The sequence below is a fragment of the Lepisosteus platostomus genome, chromosome 3 (genome assembly GCF_059453375.1).
Source record: "Lepisosteus platostomus isolate fLepPlt1 chromosome 3, fLepPlt1.hap1, whole genome shotgun sequence".
NCBI classification, from domain to species: Eukaryota; Metazoa; Chordata; class Actinopteri; order Semionotiformes; family Lepisosteidae; genus Lepisosteus; species Lepisosteus platostomus.
In genome coordinates this window covers 19,319,931-19,333,939 of record NC_142613.1, presented here as the reverse complement: position 1 = coordinate 19,333,939, position 14,009 = coordinate 19,319,931, and the positions used below count along the sequence as shown (strand labels likewise).

Here is a 14,009-nt window from a genome sequence, read left to right as displayed (position 1 = left end):
ACTTATAGGCTCTCATATATTGCATAAAAATGCAATTCTATCCTTATTAGAATTATACTTCTTATCTGAAGATAGCACATTTTGTAATACATATTATTTATTTACATATACTATTTTACAAAAACACATACACCTCGTACATATAGATGTACAGATACCCATGCAATGTTTAAACATAAAAGGCATAGATAAAGCATGTCTTACAGCAAAATATATGCAGCTTAGTTCTTGACTATAATTAATAAACCATTAATATGAATTATTGTGGTGTTTTAACACCACCAAGAATGTAGAGGAAATTCGGCACAGGTGGCAGTTATCTTTAAATTAGAAAACCCAAATACAAGAACTAAACAATATACATGTTTAGAGATACATATAACACCATAATAACAGTAAACAATAAAAAAATACCACATAGGTATAGAGGGCTAACTATGATTTTCTATATGCTTGATTATGTTGATGGGAAAAACTTAAGCCAACAAAATAAATATTGTACCTGGAATTGTCTGTTTGCAAATCTTTGCAAAAGAACACTTGTTAAATTTCTTTCTTTAGAAAAAAAAACTGATGAAAAAGCAGTTTATCTTGTTTTGTACTACCTAACACATCTGATACTATAGCTCAGTTCAGCTTGCTCTATCAGACAATGAGTTAACATTACAACCTATATTTTCTCTGTTCTAAAGGATGCTGGCCAATTGTAAGACAGTATCCTTTCATCCAATGAGAGAGCTGGAAGGTGATGTCATGTTGTAAGACTGGTGGTGGTGCTGAGGTTGATAGCCCTGTATTTGAGCATTGAGACAGAGCCTAAGGACTGTGAACATCACCCAAGACACACAGGTAGGGGTAAGTCACAGTGAAAGACTTCAAAATTAAAAAAAATATATTATTTGTTCACTATCCTGTCTTCAGGAAAGAGAATAATAAGGGGGGTTGCTTGTATATGGGTATTATTCTATTTAATACTGATTTTTATTGTCTTAAATGAGGCATTTTGGAGGCAGTTTGCTGAATGCATAAATAATTTATCCAGTGCATCTAGTATCTTCAAAGCAAATTTTTTTTAATAATATGCTAGTATAATCCTTTATTTAAAGACAACTTTTAAAAATGATTTCAGTGAAAAACCAACAAGCACTGTATGTCAGCAATAGATTACATACTGTACCATTAGTATGTGGCTGTATTTTGTATTGTATTTTTACCTTAATCTGTAACAGGATTATATAGGATTATGTAGTCAAAGTGTGTATACTTACATATATGATATGGTAGAAATTCCTATTTGTTATCAATATAATGCTAGAAAAGCTAATGTTTCCTTAAACAACAAAAATCCAACCTTCTGATTATGTAGATAGAATCCAGATGCTACAAGGACTTACTGTACCTGTATGTGATTGGTTTGTCATGAAAAATACAAATTGCAGTCAAAAGACATAGTAACCAGTAACATTCCTGAAAGATGTCTTCTCTAATCACTCTAGATTAGATCTTAGATCTACAAGCTAATTAAATTTCCAAAAACAATTGCCATAGGTGTGGTCAAGAGTAAGGCATGCAGATGCCTTGATGCAGTTCGGAATTCAAAGGGACATCATAAGGAACTTTACACCGATGAACACATTTTGTCTGAATTTACCTACTAGGTAGATAATGTGGTAGCAACAGTGAAATGATTAAATCCTCCACATTAATGGTCAATTTCCTCTTGCAGCAATGACAAACAGTGGTCTAAAAGCTCTAAGACATCTGGGAGATTCCAGACTATAAACTACATCTACACATAACTTGCAAGACATCCTAATCTTGACTATTTAATGAAGCTTCCCAGTTCATCCATAACTGGGCTTTCCTAAGGAGGATCTGCATTGTTTATCCTTGTGTACAGATTCTCACAGAAAACTATAGCCACAGATGGTCCTACCCATTATGAAAGAAACAGTACTATGGATTGGATGTCTTGGAGTCCTTACTATTGCATAATGTACGAGAAGCTTCGAATGCAACATTCTTTGTCTCCAGCCTGAGTGCTACAGTACATCCGCTTGTATCAATAGCATCTTGTATGAATGTATTAGTTGATGAGGCTTTGCAGCATCTTTATAAAAAATCATGCTATTGTCATAAAGAATTCCATATGGCTCCATGTGCATTGCTTCAGTTCTTTAAGAATGAGCATGATTATGCATATCACAGAACGTTCAGCAAGGAAGTGAGTTGTATGGTTCAAGTCACCTATGTTTCAAGGAAGAGCTATGATTTCTTATAAAAAAACCCAGAAAGAACTATCTTGCACTCAGATTAAATAATGAAGTGTGAATGCTGTATCACTTGCAATTGTTTGAAGGTTGTTTGTGTTTCAAGATAAGCTAAGGTGAGAGAATGAGAGAGTTCATTATTCTTGTGCAATGGAAAGCATATGTTTCTCACTCGGCCAAAAGAATGTAAGTTTGATTGTTATTAAAATTACAAGAAAAGAATGGTCCATTGTTGAGATAATGTGAGATTTTCCTGTATTGTCTAGCATTTTCCTATAGCACTGTAACACTGCAGTCTTGGTCAGGTGACACAACCTTTGTAATATCAGTCCTAATTATTCCTTTTGTATCAATACATCTTCTTTGCAATATTTGCCAATTAGCAAGTGGTATACATAGGAGATTGTGTATATTATTTTTTAGCAGTACCTGTATTTTATCTTAGCTGTTTTCACAAGGCAGTATTGTATAAACTGTTCTTTTACAGTGCTACTAAGGCCTCTGTTCAGTTACACTGTATTCTGAGCTGCACAACACCTTGTATTTATCATAGTACAAATTTTCTTCTCAAATGCTTCTAATAATTCATGTGTAGATGTACAAATAACTAAAAAGCAATTAAAAAGCAAAACAATTTATCCAAAGTTTTTATTTCTCAAGAAAAAAAAACTGCACAAACAGTAATTCTGCATACAATGCTGTTACTGTAAGTATAGACACTGTAAGTAGTGTTGTGTTCGTTTTTGATATATCATATCCTTGTCAAAATATCTGTAGGATCTGGTTTTGTTTTGTAAAGAAAAGCAGAGGCTATATTACTGAAGCTAGAATAATAAAGTTCTGAAAGTTACACCAAAGAAAGAAGGCGTGATTTTCTTTTTGTAATTGAACAGTGGCAGCAGTTGATTATTTAAAGAGGTAGCAAGGATTCTATGACAAAGACAGGACTAATATGTTCTTCTTTTAGTTGTGGAGTTCTGCGTGAAAATATTCTTGCCAAACATCATGTCCCCTGGGCTGCCTTGCTATAGGAAATAAAGGGTACTGGAGTGTGATTAATCAAGTTGTTACAGAAATGTGAGACAAAATTATTTCCATTTTCTTAAACCATTAGAATGCAAGCCATTTAAGAAATCAATATTTTTTTCCACATAAAGCCAATCTGACCTTGAAGTGTATCCAAACCAGGGCTGAGAGTGAGATCTGTGGAGATTTGGGCTATAGACCCTAAACATCCCAGTAACTGAAGCTAAGTTAAGTATAGATAGTCTTGTTGTGGAACAATATTTGTACTGTACAGATATCTCTTTGAGGCCTGATCATCATTAAGTGCAATCATCTCTACCTTAATACCCTTGATATAAGCTGAGCAAGGTAATTCATAGTTTTAACTCAGCATTATGGGGTCTCAACAGGAGGTCAAGATGAGGGATTGAGGTAAACCCAAAAGTTTCATGTTGCTGCAGATGAGGTTTGACAAAGGTTTGGGAGCAACTGCAGCTTGTGTATCACAAAGCATCAGCAATGATCTTGGAGTAAGAAAAGAACTTGGACAAAAATGTGATCAACAGATATTTAAAACAATTCATACACTAAGATAAAATAAAAACTGACAGGACCTGGTTTATGTAAAATGAGTTGGCTACAAAAATGAGTAATAATAGCCAGATCAAATTCTGACACAGTGCACCAGCAGTATTTTAAATGTTATTGGAGGTTTTTACTCATGATGTTCAATTACAGAAATGCAACAGATGGCATCAGTAAAAAAAAACTGAATAGGCAGTCCCAAGGCAAAAATGAATGTATGGTCAAGAAGTTATTTGGAAAGTTTCAGAAAAAGGTGTTATTTAATGTTCTTTATCAGACAGAGACAAACACAATGAGTTAAGAAATAATCCAATGGGGGTAGCCAATGCATCCCACACAAGTTTATAATCAATCTAGAGTGACAAACTCCTCATTCAAGTCTGATGTCTTTAGTCTTAGATATAACCACCGCAACCTCTGATTGTGTTTTCCATTGGTAAGATAGAATGCTGTAGATTGTTGAGTTAGAGCCTTATCTTCACAAACATTCCTACTTTGTTCCTCTGTTCCTTTCCAGCTTCAGCAAGATACCTCAAGCTTTGAAGTTGCTGACATTGGATGCTGGAACAATTTGATACAATGACTCTTGCAGGTACATTAAGAACTTTTTTTTTCAATTTACAGGCTATTCTGACATAGCAGGTATAAGTGATTGGCTCCAACCACAAGCCAACCATGGGTCTGTGATCATGGCATCAGATATATTATCCTCCTCAACTCTGGTACCAACTCTTGAAACTAAAGTCTGAGGAATTAGGTAAAATTCAGTAATGGGTAAACAGATGATATATAATGTAGATAAGTATGAATTATAAATGTAAAACAAAAACTACCCATACAAAATGAAGAGGCTACAGAAAAAAGACCAAGCTACATTACGTACTGTAATACAAAATGTACATGTTCTAGACAAAGTTAGGCAGCAATAAAGAGAGCAAACAGACTGTTTAGAGAAGTAGTTAAAATTATAGAATTAAAATCTAGGGTTGGCATTTTAAAATTGTACAATGCTCTTGTGAAATCTTATTTAGAATATTGTATATGATTTTGCTTATTCTAAAAACTCTAAATAATGACTGTTGCTCTGAAATCCGTTCAGAGAAGACAAACCATATACATTCCTTGCCTTAAATGAAAGCGTTACACTGACAGGCTTAATTCATGGAAAGTTTTTGTATTAAACCTAAGAAGAGGCCTGATTAAAATTTTCAAAGTCCTCAAAGGCATTGAAAAAGTTAACCCAATGAATCTCTTCAGAATCAGCAGTGAAACACAAAATGTACACAAATGGAAACTATATGGAAGTGCATTTGCAACTGAGAACAGAAGGCTTTTCAATTCACAAAGAGTTGTTTGAGTATAAAACAAGCCAACAGGCCATGTCCCTGAAGTAATGTCCTAGCTTCTTTGAAAAAATAAACACCAAAAGGCTCGGACAGATCTCTTCAACCTTTCAGCATTCTTATGTTCTTATTTTCTTTTAAAAATCAAAATTAATATTTACTGATAAAGTCAAGTCAAGTACTTTTATTTTTATTATGGGCCATATTTTTATATATGGGCTTATTTTTTGTTCCATTTTTTCACTATCAACCTCAGGAAGCAAGTTTCAATGTCCCCTTGCAGAGCAGAAACTTGAACAAGGATAACAAAATCAGTGCTCAGCAGCACATAAGGACCATATTTTCTGCAGCCTTTTCTATGTAAAATATAAAGCATACAATATCTCGTCTTTTTGTCTTGAATTTACTTCAGTCATAAAAATGATTTTCCATCTTTAAAAAAAGGTGCTTCAGACTTCCGTCTTCTGGACAGACAATTGTTGAAGTGACAGGCATATTACCTGTGTTTTCTGATGTGTTGTCTCTCCAGCTTATAAAGAGAAGATGAGGGAGCTCCCCCTGGTGTCACTCTTCTGCTCCTGCCTACTGTCAGAGCCTCGTGACAACCCCACCTACAAAGCCGAAGGTAAAAGACTTCTATTCCTTGTGTCTAAAAAAACATCAGCACAGATGTCTTGGTCCCTGAAGACCACTGCAAACTTATGACATACTGCATTCCATTTTTACATTTTTGAATTAACACATATTTAATGAGAGTTCCAAATATCTGGCCATTCCCAAACACAGCAATACTAGTATGCCTTAAATACAATGTGTTTTATACAACATGATTCTTTATAGGTTTGTGTCTCTGAGGGCTTGTTCTTTTTTCCCTTTTAAAAATACGTCAATTTCACTTAAACAATCTTTATGATTTGTCTCCAAGATGCCGTGGACCTCAACTGGTGTGTGATCAAAGACGTGGAGGTGATCGAACTGAACAAACGGGCCTCAGGCCAAGCCTTCGAGGTCATTCTCAAGCCTCCCTCTTTCGATGGAGTCCCCGAGTTTAACACCTCCATGCCCCACCGCCGTGACCCTTCGCTGGAGGAGATTCAGAAGAAGCTGGAGGCAGCAGAGGAGAGGAGAAAGGTAAAGATCAATCAATCTTCAGGTTCTACTGACTGCACAGGTCTTCCTGGATGACATCTTCTCAATCTGTGCTCTTGAAACGTCTGCAGAAGTATCTATGGCTTCTGGAGTACCCACTATTTTGTATATTAAATCCCAGATCTAGTCCTAACCAGCACAGCTGGTGCACATGTGCTATGAGAGTTGTGGATATGAGGATAATTCTGAGAGTTTTTAAGTGATTTCAGATTACAGAAACAACTTTCTAATGGCTATGCAAAAAAAATAATCAGTTTTACCATTGGACTTCCCAACGTTAATCAGGTGAGTCTTATTAAAACAGATAGTTGTGATTAGGGAAGTTAAGGAGAAGTACAGTAAGTCCTTGATTTTTACAGAATCTATGGAGAAAGCTATCATTTTAATTTTGATTTAGGTTAAAATGTTCAGTTTTAATCAATTAACAATTGATACCTAGAAAAATATTAAGGTATTTTTTTATAAAGTCCACAAGATATACTGGACTTCAATCAGTTGCAGGACTTCTGTCAATAAATAGATGCCAATACTTTCCTCCTCATCATCCTCCCATCTTTAACTTTCTCAAAGGAAGATACCTCTGATTCTCTAACTGGGATCTAAGGTGCTCAAAACACTTGAAAGATATTCTAGAGAGACCTCCCTTAAAAATGGAAAGTCTTTTGTTTGAATTTAGTCTGAAACATTCTACATATCACTATTTCATGACCACCTTTACTTTAAGTTATTGAGTTTGAAGAAGTCCATTAGATTAACTTTCTCAATGCCTTTGAGGACTTTGAGTTCTTGGATCAGGTTCCTTTGTTGTCGCCTCTGTTCAAGATTAAATTTTTCACATTGTTTAACTCCTCAGTGTATGACATTCCTTTAAGCCAGGTGTTGCCATATTGGCATGGTGTATCAAAAATGTACCTAGCCACCTTTCTCTGGACTAATACCAGACTAGCAATACTTTTTTTTGTTTAATGTAGACCAAACGTGAACAACATAGTGCAATGAACAATTTTAGTATAGCATTGTTAATTTCATTTAAATACTGTGCTTTTAAATCCATATCCTTTTTATTGGCTCCCTGTATTGTCTAGTTTAAAACGATAACATAATCATCTAAGTCCTTTTACATAGGTACAGTAGCCTTTTTAAACATACTGTTTTCCATTTCACTGTATGCTGTATTTTTTTTGCATCTGCATGTAACATTCTGCACTTGTTTATATTAAATGTCATTCCCTCAATTTGTTTTATTTAAAGAGCTATTGAGCACTTTGCCATATATTTTTAAATGTTTGATGATAAGGTGCTCAATATTTTTTTAAATGGCAGTGGGGAGGTATTCTATCCAAGAGGAGTTACTGTATGTGTTCTTTATTCAATTAATACAGTGCAAAATGGGATGAGATCAAACATTTTGAGATGATGGCAACTTTGTAGAACTACTAAGTAAGCTAACCTTACACTTACTGTTGATCTATTAGGCTGCTCTGTAGAAGCAAATGTAATTCATTGTGATTAAGATTTTTAGATATAAATGTGATTAATATGTCAACTTTTGTCTATTCCATACATTTATTCTAACATTAGTCTATGTGTTGATGAGGAAATTCTAACTCAAATCTGCATAACACTTTATGAAGTAATTTTGTTTTATTAGAGGACTGAGGGCTTCCATTGTACTTTAAACTTGCTTAAACTGAGAAGATTAAGTCCCACATATTGTATTACAGAATATACAAGGAGCAACAGAATATGGTCTAGTAGTCAATAGGAGGTAAAAGGTTTCTTTTACATTGTTTGCTTTCTGAAGGGCAAGTTAAATATAATCTTGTAGAGTTTAATTGTTAGGACTGGAAAATGAAGTCATAAAATGAGATAGACATGTTGCAATTGCACATTTTAACATTTTAGACATTGTGTTAACTTTCATTTTTCCAAAAATGCCATCTTCAAACCTCTGCTCTGGCATCTTGAAATGCTTAGTCAAAGATAGACAAAAACAGTCACACTGACCTATTTTCGCAACATCTCTGGTGTAGTGAGATGTGATGAAAGTATTTCGTAAACAAAAGTACAACTGGTGTAGTTTTTCTCACCAATGAACCTCACTTGTGGTTAGGTTCATTGAAGTTTAAGTAAAGTCAGTGAAAAAATACATTTTAAAAGAATATTTTAAAAACTAGGATGTATACAAATCTTTTTGAATATTTCTCACTTATTTAATCTGAATGGAGCATAGTTAATGAACAATGAGAAGCCTATTCATTCAACAGATTAAGAAAGACCTTTAATTTCAAGACCTGTAGATTTTGATTAAATAGCCTATTCATTCAACAGATTAAGAAAGACCTTTAATTTCAAGACCTGTAGATTTTGATTAAATAAACACTGAAGTATTGGATCGATCTACTCATTAGGGAAGTATATTTCCATGAAATCTAACATTAATCAATCAAGAACCAGGTGTTTTTCTTTGTAAATTATTTTTGTCATATGCAAGAACAAGTCAAGGAACCTGCCAGGAAAGCTGAGTCATTGCAGTGTTGCCAAATTGGAGAATATCCAGTTCCACACATAGTGCAAAACTAAGTGACAGTGCAGACACGAGTTAGATTTTAAATGAGATAGTAATAAGAATGATAGTTTAATAGAGAGTGTTTTTTGTAGTAGACAGGGATTACTCATTTGTAATTCCATATGCAAGTATTATAGCATGATCTTCAAAGTTATTATCTTTTAAATCTTTGAAGTGATTTAACTTTTTTATGGTTATCCCTTCAGAATTGTTTAAGGCAAATACAGATAAAGCTAAGGTGTAATGGGGGGAGTAGTTAATACAGTATTATTTGTTGAAATTATTCATTTTATTATTATAAAGTATATTTACATTAATTACCAACTCTGTCTTCCTTAAAAAATGACATTTTTGACATCTTGGAGCATTCTGTGCAAAGGAAATCTAGTGTGAAATTAAGATGGGTGAAAAGGCAAGTGTCCTCTCTCAATTAAACCGTGAAAAAGATTGGCTCCTCCAGTTCTTGGGTGAAGGGCATTTATCTTCCATTCCATTTCATCATTGATTTGACTTTAGAGTATCATTCTTTTCTTCAGGTTGGGTTCTACTTATCATCTTCATGAGAAGAAAGTCGTTTCTTGTCATTTTTATTTTGAAATATTGGAATCATGGTATTGGCATCATTGCTAGAACATTTCCTATAAAGAACAAATATTAAAAGAGTTTTAGTAACTTTAAAGAGTCAGCATAAATGAATAAATATGAACTATAAATATAACTCTTATACAGCACAATGTTTTTTTTTTTCCTTTTCTATTCCTTTCTGTCTCTTAGTGCCAGGAAGCTGAGCTGCTGAAGCACCTTGCGGAGAAAAGAGAACATGAGAGAGAAGTGATTCAGAAGGCCATTGAGGAGAACAACAACTTCATCAAAATGGCCAAGGAAAAGCTGGAGCAAAAAATGGAAGCCAACAAGGAGAATCGAGAAGCTCTTCTGGCAGCCATGTTAGAGCGCTTGCAAGAAAAGGTACTAAATCATGATTTTTTTTGCCTTTCTCTTTCTCTCAGTAAAGGTTAAATAGGATTTAGAGTATGTTCTTACAATTATGGTATACAATAAGAATTAGAATAAGTTAAATTGTATGGCAAATTTCAATCTGGTATTGCAAACGTCATTAATACTAAAAAATTGTTGTGAAAACAAGGTTTTGTTCTCCATTCTTTCAGGACAAGCATGCAGAAGAGGTGAGGAAAAACAAGGAACTGAAAGAGGAGGCTTCCCGGTAGAAGGAGGAGAACATGGGACTTATTGCTGTTAGTTAAGGAAAGGGAAACAAAACACAATCCAAGAGTAAAAGGAAAGGCTTTTCTTAAAAATGCTGAAGATTCAATAAAAGCAAGGCCTTGCCATAGTTGGGAAAGAAAAAAAAAACAGTCTTTGTCTGTGTAGCAACGCAAGGTGCACCAGCTCAAGTTGGCTTTCGCAACCGCAGAAAAGAGAAAAGACTAGTTTGTGTGCAAAGTGGGCTCTTTTGGTGATCAGCTACATCTAGTGATGTTCTTGATTAAAATTTGCATTGCTGAACCATCCCATTTGCAGATGGGAAAATGACAGCTGTGGGAAGACTCATTTACTTGTGTGCAATTATCTTACTCTCTGTCAAGAGCACCTACCAATTTAAGAGCAAAACCATGCTTCCCAAGGCATGTATTTAGACCGCTGTCGTATTTATTTGGTTTACTCTTTGTATCTATGATCAAATGCTCTAATAAATTTTAAGCTAAAATTTGGTCAGTTATATCAATCTTATAGTATATTCTGGCTCATGCAGTTAATCCAGTTAGGCGCTAATTAAAAAAAAATCAACAAGCTAAATTTATTTGATGATATGGCTTCTCAGGAAGAAAAGTTTGCCTCGCTAACTTCCAAAGCTCAGATTTTTTACAAAGAAGAGAAAATAGTCTTCGTATTGTATTTCAGGAGGCTATTTTTAACCTTAACAATTTAAAACATGTACAAGGCGTCCCTTACAAGGCGCTAATTGAAACAAAGGGGGAAATCGACAAGCAAAACCTAGAAGAAACTAAAACTTCACTGAATTACAGTGACTTGTAGCACAAAAGAAAACTGTTTCCTGAATAGCACTAACCTCATTCCTAAAGTAAAACAAAAATACACACACGGTAGATATTCTGTCATTTCTTCCCATATACAGTATATCACACAGATTACACCTATAAAACGAAAGGAAAAAAAGCCTGATACAGTACAGAAAGTAGGAAAATGCCCACACACAAGTGTGAGTTAAAAGAAGTAGTTTAGCCCTTCTAAGTGTAAAATGACCATGTAAATTTACAACAGCACACTTCTGCGAAGGCTGCACTATTCCCCAGGTGCACTTTGTTTTGGCATGTCAATGTCCTTTCTGTTTGTGATATGTGATTGTTAAAATTTCCCTGTTGAGGGTGTTGAAGGGAGGTGTGTGTGTGTGGAGGTTGGGGCACTACCTACATTACATGTTAATATCAATTGTTGTCAAAATTACAAGTTAACAGTAAATTACAAAAAAAGGAAAATGTCACATGTGAACTTGGTAAACCTGTAATTTTAAACCTGAATTGTTTGGTCAGTAAAAGCTTTCCTTGGCAGAACTTATGTCCTGGTTCTTCAAATTAATCCGTCGTCTTACTTCTCTCTTTCTTTAGTGCCAAGTTATGTGTGAAAGAGCTTGGTGTGCTTTAGTGTCTTGTGTGATATTTTTTTCTTTTGTGTGTACTGTATTTGTGATGGTTTATGTGTGTGTGGAGAGCCTGAAAACACAGTTGTAAGAAAAACACATTCTGTAATGCATTTTTCGATTTACGCAGAAGTGACTTGTATTTAAATGCTCTCGCCATCTTAAATATTGTTATCATTATCGTTTTTCAAGGGGGATGTATTCAATCAGAATCTGAGATAAGTGAAGCCCAGAGTAGAGTGTCATAATTAATCTTTATTACAGTATTTAACAACTAACTAATTGACTAATTTAATAACTTTACTAATCTAACATCCAATTTTATGTAACATATAAATGATAATCTTACTGTATGTCAAAGATTCAGCTCTCCCCACATCTCCAAGTAACATGACTACTGGGGGCTAAACAATAAGATTGTAGGTTCCACAAAACAACACTATATATTATTTTATGAAGCTGCAACAATTTAAATAATATTACTTGAAACGTTAAGGCTATTGCCCACACCCTGAGGGGTTGTTAAATGTAGACTTCAAGTTCAAGAACTCAAGATGACAATACAGATGGAGGTGGGGTTCTTGAGGCATGTTGTCTATCTGAAATTAGTTGTAGCTCCTGGAGGAGCATATATATGGAAGATCCTTTCTCTGGAATCTGCATGGGATGTTAAATAAGCAGTAGTTTGGCAGCAATCTGGTGAAATTTTGTCATTTTAAAACTTTGTTAGGATGTGAATAATTTTATTAAAGCATTTTAACAATATTAGTTAAACAAGTTGTAGTAACATATTGAGAAGTTAAAGCTATGTTTTAGAAGTCTGCTAATTGCGCTTTATGATGAATAACATCATGATGATTATGATGAGTTATTACACTTAAGTTGTTTTTTTACTGTACTGTAGGTCCCAGCGATCAGCAGGAATTAACATACTGTAAAACCAACTAAACAACAAACCAAAAAAGGGTAGCTGAAAAGAGCAGGTTTAATTTTTGATTGAATCCCCCCAAAAGGCTGAGGTTTTCTGTGAAATGTGTGCATGTGTGTATGTGCTCTCTCTGCTAATTCCTCTGTTTCTGAAATCTATGTTCCAGGTTCCATGAAGCCTGGTCACAGCAAAAAGCAGCAAATTTGGAGACGACTCACCAAAGGACTGACTAGTTCAGCTTGATGTAAAAAAAAATATTAGCCGAGAGTTGGGGGAAGACAATATGGTGACTGTCAACCCAACTCCGGGGGACCTGTTATAAGGTCTGGCCGAACACTTGACTCTGAGGTCTGCCAAGGCCTCTGCCTTTCGATCTGTGTGCCAGTAGTGCCAATAGTGTGTGTTGACTGGAGTGAGACTGTACTGACCTACACAAACTCTACCAACATAGCCTTTTGTGATGAAACTTAATGGAGTTTTAAAGGATGAAACAATGTGGTCCATTTGTAAATTTTCATATCCTTAAGATGTGCATTAAGGTCAAAATGCAGTCTTTTTTATGAGACAAAACCTTTTTATGTAGAAAGTTTAAAAATCGATTTTAACTATCTCATGTGGCTGTTATGCTGTGTAGACATTGTAATATATTTCAGATGCAAAAGAATTAAAAGTGCTGGATCAAACAATGGTCCTCATGGTGATTGCTTACATTCCAAGTCTGGATGAGGATTGTACAAGGGGTACAAAAGCTTTAATGTTAAAACAGAGGAAACCCCACACACCTCAGGAATTGGTATGGCATGGTTTTTTTTTTTGTTATTATGAATCTGCAAGCCCAAACCAGGAGCCAGAAAGCCATCAAAGTGTTTTCAACTGAACACCTTCAATGTGTATATTTTGTTATCTCCTGAAACATCTGGAAAAAATAGGAGGGATCCACGAACAGACACATGCCATGTTTGAGAAGAAGAGTTATTCTGTGATGGACAGGAAGTACAGTAAGTGTGCTAAACATACCCAGCATCATGAATGACCAAGAATAACTGTTCCAAAAATTAAGAAGAATCATGAATGACCATCACATGGACAGTATATGATAATTTGTGGTTGGGACCTGACTGATCTTTTCACTTCATAACAAGGGGATTTATGCAGTACACAAGCCCTTCAAAGCACTGTAGATGCTAGATGGAGTCTAGAAAGTCTAGAAAGAAAGGCACACTTTGAAAAGAGACAGAAAAAGTCTAAAAATTGTATCATGTTTTTTGCATAACAGGTCTCTTTGTTCAGAAAATTCTGGATAGTAACCTAATGCTGAGAGAAAGGGAAGATCTTTAAGTAATCCAGTATTACTATACAGTATATAGAAAAAGTAAAATGTTTAGGCCTACATGTATATACAGTATGTATCTCTCTCCCTGAATTTCAGGATGGAAATTCTAGTCACTTCTTCTTACATTCCTAAATCAGATTTTTAAAAATA

General features: G+C 34.7%; 1 protein-coding gene across 3 annotated transcripts; it reads left to right on the top strand.

Moving 5' to 3' along the window:
• Positions 1–749: 749 nt before the first annotated feature.
• LOC148674581 (stathmin-4) lies at positions 750–13,212 on the top strand. 3 transcript variants are annotated; one of them, XM_088624828.1, is made up of 7 exons: positions 750–855; positions 4,378–4,452; positions 5,733–5,828; positions 6,129–6,334; positions 9,696–9,887; positions 10,088–10,105; positions 12,693–13,212. In XM_088624828.1, the coding sequence occupies exons 2-7, from the start codon at positions 4,419–4,421 to the stop codon at positions 12,699–12,701; spliced, it is 555 nt and encodes a 184-aa protein (XP_088480954.1). In that variant the 5' UTR covers positions 750–855; positions 4,378–4,418; the 3' UTR covers positions 12,702–13,212. The 3 variants fall into 3 exon arrangements, with proteins under 3 accessions (XP_088480954.1, XP_088480952.1, XP_088480953.1); XM_088624826.1 differs by lacking the exon at positions 12,693–13,212 and having other exon boundaries at positions 10,088–11,512; XM_088624827.1 differs by lacking the exon at positions 12,693–13,212 and having other exon boundaries at positions 756–849; positions 10,088–11,512.
• The last annotated feature ends 797 nt before the right edge of the window (positions 13,213–14,009 follow it).

Excerpts from the sequence above, each read along its gene's own strand:
- LOC148674581 (XM_088624826.1), top strand. The coding sequence starts at position 4,419 with ATGCTGGAACAATTTGATACAATGACTCTTGCAG. Across the intron at positions 4,453-5,732 it reads TGATACAATGACTCTTGCAG|CTTATAAAGAGAAGATGAGG; the intron begins GTACATTAAGAA and ends TTGTCTCTCCAG. Across the intron at positions 6,335-9,695 it reads CAGCAGAGGAGAGGAGAAAG|TGCCAGGAAGCTGAGCTGCT; the intron begins GTAAAGATCAAT and ends TCTGTCTCTTAG.